General features: G+C 36.1%; 1 protein-coding gene across 1 annotated transcript; it reads right to left on the bottom strand.

The window, feature by feature from the left end:
• LOC11433037 (F-box protein AFR) lies at positions 1 to 1,793 on the bottom strand. The gene is made up of 2 exons (XM_039831991.1): positions 273 to 1,793; positions 1 to 88 (listed from the first exon to the last, which is right to left on the bottom strand). The coding sequence occupies exon 1, from the start codon at positions 1,361 to 1,363 to the stop codon at positions 323 to 325; it is 1,041 nt and encodes a 346-aa protein (XP_039687925.1). The 5' UTR covers positions 1,364 to 1,793; the 3' UTR covers positions 1 to 88; positions 273 to 322.
• Between the last annotated feature and the right edge of the window lie 3,685 nt (positions 1,794 to 5,478).

The raw sequence follows: 5,478 nt of genomic DNA, 5'->3' as shown, positions 1-5,478 counted from the left end.
TCTAAAACCAAACTGAACCATTGGGAGACATGTTGGAACTATTGAAAGAGTTGTTAATATTAAATACTAGTATTCAACAAACAAACAAGAAATGCTAGGAACACTTTCTTTCTAGCACTCTCTCTAACACTCACTCTTCTATTGAATGAAACTCATATGAGTCTCACCATTTTATGTGGGATCATTTCTAATGTGTGATACCCATATGAACTTCACCCAATAAGAGAATAAATGTTAGAAAGAGAGTGTCTATAGCACTCCTCAACAAACAAAAACATGTCCACCCTGGCCTGGCCAGCAGTTACTGTTGTAGCTGCGCTGTTCAAGCATACACCACTTGGCAACTAGAAGGTGATAATTCTCCAAATGCTTCTGCTGGTCCCTCCAAAACCTGCCACGTCACCTTCACATGATCATCATCAACAACAACAACATTACCAATAACCACTTTCAAACCATGCCACACCACATAGATTTGATCCTCCAAACCCTTTGCAATAAACGGTTTCTTCATTCCATTTCTAGGTAACCTCTCACCACCCACACACCGCCACGTGTCAGTCATTTCATCGTAAACCTTCACCGGTAAATCAACTTCCGGTATCATTAACACCCTCCCACACACCGTAACACTTACCCCTGTCCAACCGTCTTTCATTCCTTCTCTCATCTTACTCCACGTGTCACTCTCTAATTCGTATACCCAACCTCTCGGCCTAACCGCAAAAGGCCACCACCACCCTTCCGTTAAGTACATCTTCCCTCCATTAACAACCGTCTCATACCTCCTTAACTCCCCCGTAAATTGCGCACCTCTCTTCCACGTGTCACTTTCCGGGTCGTAGATTCCCGTCCCGCTCTCACCAACGGTCACGATTTTTCCTTTAACTTCCTCCGCCGCGGAGAATGATTTCCCGGTGATCATTTCCGGCACCGTCGACCATTTGTTAACGGCAGTGCGGTAAACGAGTGTTGAACTGGATTTACCTCCGATGAAGAATATCTTTCCGTTATGTGGCAACGAAGCGGAGGCGAAGGCGGTTGGACAAACGAGAGGCATGGAAGGAAGCATAAACCAACGGTTAGAAGAAGGATCTAGAGATTGCCATTGGATTTTGGAGGTTACTGTATTGACAGCTAAAACAAAAAGATGTGGATGCGAAAGTGTTTTTGTTTTCTTGGAGAGTAGAAAAGAAGGGGGGTTTGTTATTGCTCTGTTCCATGAAGAAGAAACAGAGCGTACTAAAGGTTGATATGGGTAAGGAACATGAAGAAGACAAATCTCTGCTATTTCGTTTGGTAAACCTGGAATAAGTTCTTCATGCACCTTGTTGTGTTCTTTTTCACTTTCCAAAATCGCCATTTTCTAAGTATTTTTTTCAGAGTTGAATGGAACTGTATGTAAAGGGAAAAGTGAAAGTGATGTTTGTATGCAACGACACGGAATATATGGAGGGAAAAGTGAAATGAAGACTAAGGTTTAGAAGGTGGCAAAAAGTATAATATTTGGTGTTAGGTTGGATTTTAGTGAAGTATAGAGAGACAGTACTATAAAAATAAAGGGAAAGAAAAGAGTTACATACAGTGACGTAAGTAATTGAACAAAGAGACAGTGGCTTGAGGTTGTTTTGTCTTGATTTCCGGCTGGTGGAGAAGAATTTCCGGCTGGAGGGTTCAATAATTTCATAGATAGCCAACACAAAAGTGTTAATCATTTGTCTTTGGATGATGAACCATCCAGATAGACTTTTTGGAATTCCATGATTTTTTTATTTATTCTTTTTTGGCAAATGGTGATTGTTTGCTTTGTAGCCGCAAGTATATATGTGAATATGAATGAATATGTGGGGTAGTTTTGATCCAAGATTAGATTTATACTAGTCCATATGAATTATCTTTGGTTCGTTCATATTAGTCACATTTGAATTGATGGCTTACTTTACTTGAAGGAGGAGATTTTGATTGATGAGATGAATTAATATGCAGTATGGAAAGAGCCGTGGGTTGTTGTCATCATAATAAACGTGACACCGACTGATGGGAACGCCCTAACTGAGGAGTATGGACCGTCACTCCCCACACATAGCTTTATAATCAAGTATTATATGAACACAATAACTAATGAACATTATATTACATACGCTGCAAAACTATCTCACACATGTATCAACCAAATATTAAAAAATCTATATTTATAGAGGTGGTTTAAAATATTGACATCATGGCGTGTTAAAATATTTTAGAAAAATGACATTTGAACAACTATTTTTTATAACTTTCTCTCTCATACTCGCATTATCTTTTTACTTTTTCTCTCTATTACTTTTGTGCCACTATCTCATTTCCTTTGTAAAATTTTGGTTGTCACATGTATGGATGTTCAAGTAACACAAGTCAATATTTTACACCGTTAATGTATGCAAATTGATTTCTTTAGGACTTTAACTTCAACAACCTTGTGGTGGTTGTTGAGGCACCTCAGACAACAACTTATTTCTCTCTTGAGGGAGGATGATGCATATGTAAACGTTTCAACGATCAAGTAAGAATGTGTTGAACAACTTATTTCTCTCTTGTGCTAGGTCTTTGATCTATAATGAATGGTCAAGATTTGCTTATGTTACTGATAGAATTGGTAGGTTTAGCCATTTTCCAGTGTAGAGAGGCGAATATAGTCGTCTCTAATATATTGTATGTGTGTACGTGCGCGGGTGTGTGTATATATATAATGTTAACTCCGAATTGGCCTTATCTTAATGGTCCTGTGATCCTTTTTGTGGTCATAATGGGAGGAGTAGAAGATAGTTTTCTTCTCCTTAATTCCCCAAAACACCTCTACTATATATAAAAGTGTGGGGTAAATACAATTAGATGATAAGCTCTATTAGGAAAACTAATGTTGTGCACATCCCACAGTGTGATAATCCACTAACTATGTGTGATTTAAGACCAATATCCCTCCACAGACTCTTGCCCACAAACTTCAAAAACTTATTTTAAAAAAATGTGCGATTTCATTGCAGGTAGATTCATTGTGGATAATGTTTTAATAGCCTTTAAAGCAATTCATTTTTTTAAATGTAAAACTAGAGGGAAAAAGGTGACGTTGCACTCAGAATTGATAATAGTAAAGCTTATGATAGAATTGATTGAAGTCATGCTTTGACAGGTATGGACAAAATAGGTTCAATGAGAATGTGTATCGCTATGGTGAATTATTTTATCTTGGTGAATAACGACAAAATTGATCATATTGTGTGCCATACATGGATCTCCAGCAATGAGACCTACATCTCCTTATTTGTTCATTTTCTATGTTGAGGGTTTATCTGTTTTACCACATAGAGCTAAACTTCAACGGACACGGTGTCAATATATGTCGACAAGTCCTATGATTAGTCATTTCTTATTTATGGATGATAGATTTTCATTTTTAGGCGAAAAAATAGGGAGGCTCACCACCTTCAAAATTTATTAAGGGTCTGTTTGGTTAACCCAAAAAAGAGCTTTTAACTTATAGCTTATAAGCTCGTTTGATAAAAAAAGTTCTGTTTGGCAACACTTTTTCACCATGAGCTTATAGCTTATTTCACGAGCTTATAAGCTATTTTTTAGAAGCTATTCCAAGTAGCGTTTGAGCTTATAGCTTATAGCTTCTCACTTTTTCTTTCAATTTTACCTTTATTATTTCATTTAAATTGTATTTTTATCCATTATAATTTTTATAATAAGCTACGTAATAAAGACTACTATCCCTTTATTCCAATTTTTGTATATATATCAGCTGACCTTTTTTTTTGAGGTAAGTGTTATTTTCTTTATTCTCTGTTATTAGTATTACTCTATTAGTGCTACCTTTTTTTTTTTGTTTTTGAGGTAAATGTTATTTTTTTTATAAAGTGGAAACACTTAAATGATAATAAATATAAGATAAAATTTTAGTGAATAAAATTTAATTTAATTTATAATACATAAGATATATTAAATTAATAAATTTAAAGTATTTTTTTAAAGAAAAATTAGTTTACAAAATTACAAATACTTAAATTAATGATATAATTTTTATTATGAATTAAGAATACCCTTTATGTCATTTTACATTTATCAGCTAGTTGAACCGCTATTTTTACCAAACACTTCAGTTAGCTTATCAGCTATCTGCTATTTTTACCAAACAGAGCTTAAATATGTATACAAATGCTTCATGACAACATATTAATCTTCACAGCCTACTTGACTTAGACTTTGGCAGAAGAAACTGAAAGAATGACGGATTTCTTTTGGAGGGGATTCAAAAAGTGGTAATAAAGGTATCAATTGGAAAAGCTCACTATGCAGAAAGAGTTGGGAGGTTTGGGTTTTCGTGATTTACGTGGATTTACTCTTGCAATGTTGAGGAATCAAGGTTGGAAATTTATGACCAAGCTGGATACTATGGTTACAAGAGTTTTCAAAGCTAAATATTTTTGAATAGAAGGTTTCATAGAGGCGACAATAGGACACAACCCCAATTATGTTTGATATAGCACCTGGTCTTCTCGAATGTTATTAGCGGAAGGCCGTTGTTGGAAGATTGAAAATGGGCACCTCATTGACATATGGAATAGGAAAATGCTGAAGTGCACGAGCCAGATATCGTGCTTACCCCCGCGAATGACTTGGCAAACTTCTGGGTCCACTACTCCACTTTCTTAAATTTTAATTGATACTAAATGCCAAAATTAACTTTAGACTTTTTTATCTTACTCTTACCAGTTACCACAACTGTGAAGGAACTCGACTCAGTACAATGCGTGAGCAAACACACTATCACCGAACCACCTTTCTCCCTTATTGCAATTACGCCGCCGTGTCCAGTCATCCTAACCAATCAATTTTTTATTTTTCGATGATGAATTCGACACACCCTCTTTATCCGGTTTCTCTTGTCACAGTCCCACACCATTACTATGTTGAGCAGCTTTCTCCCTCTCTCTGTTTGGTTTTGTTTTGTGAAAATTGTTTTCTTTTTTATAACTTGCTCAACTTTTTGTTAAGTTGTACTGAAGCACTTAATGTAGGATGAAGAATAATAATCATTTGCTAGATTTGGAGTGAAGAATTTATTGTTTTGCGGGAGGTAGTAGTACTGTGATAGCAGCGTTGATTTGTAGTGGTAGTTGTGTTGGAGAACCACAACGGGAACACAACGAGGAACAACGATGACAAATGCTACAACGGAGACAACAACAGTGACAATCAAAAAACAAGTGGACGGCTGCAATGAGCTTTACTGTTGAAAACGGTGGTGAGATGTTCGTTGTCGGCAAGCGTGATTTTCTCTTCCACGTATGTTATTTATTTATTTTAGTTTTAATATTAAAAACCTATAAAAATTAAAAAAGGAAATTGGGTGGGGCACAAAGAGAGTGTTCGTGCAATTCATGGGGTTTGTTCTCGCCCCATATAGCATCACTGTATGGAATAATCCCTGACTTC

This window comes from Medicago truncatula, chromosome 3 (assembly GCF_003473485.1).
Source record: "Medicago truncatula cultivar Jemalong A17 chromosome 3, MtrunA17r5.0-ANR, whole genome shotgun sequence".
Taxonomy (NCBI): Eukaryota; Viridiplantae; Streptophyta; class Magnoliopsida; order Fabales; family Fabaceae; genus Medicago; species Medicago truncatula.
Note: the sequence above shows the minus strand (reverse complement) of the source record. Positions and strands in the feature narration are given on the sequence as shown.

Bases quoted from the DNA above. Each gene is read 5' to 3' on its own strand.
- LOC11433037 (XM_039831991.1), bottom strand. From the start codon at position 1,363: ATGGCGATTTTGGAAAGTGAAAAAGAACACAACAAGGTGCATGAAGAA.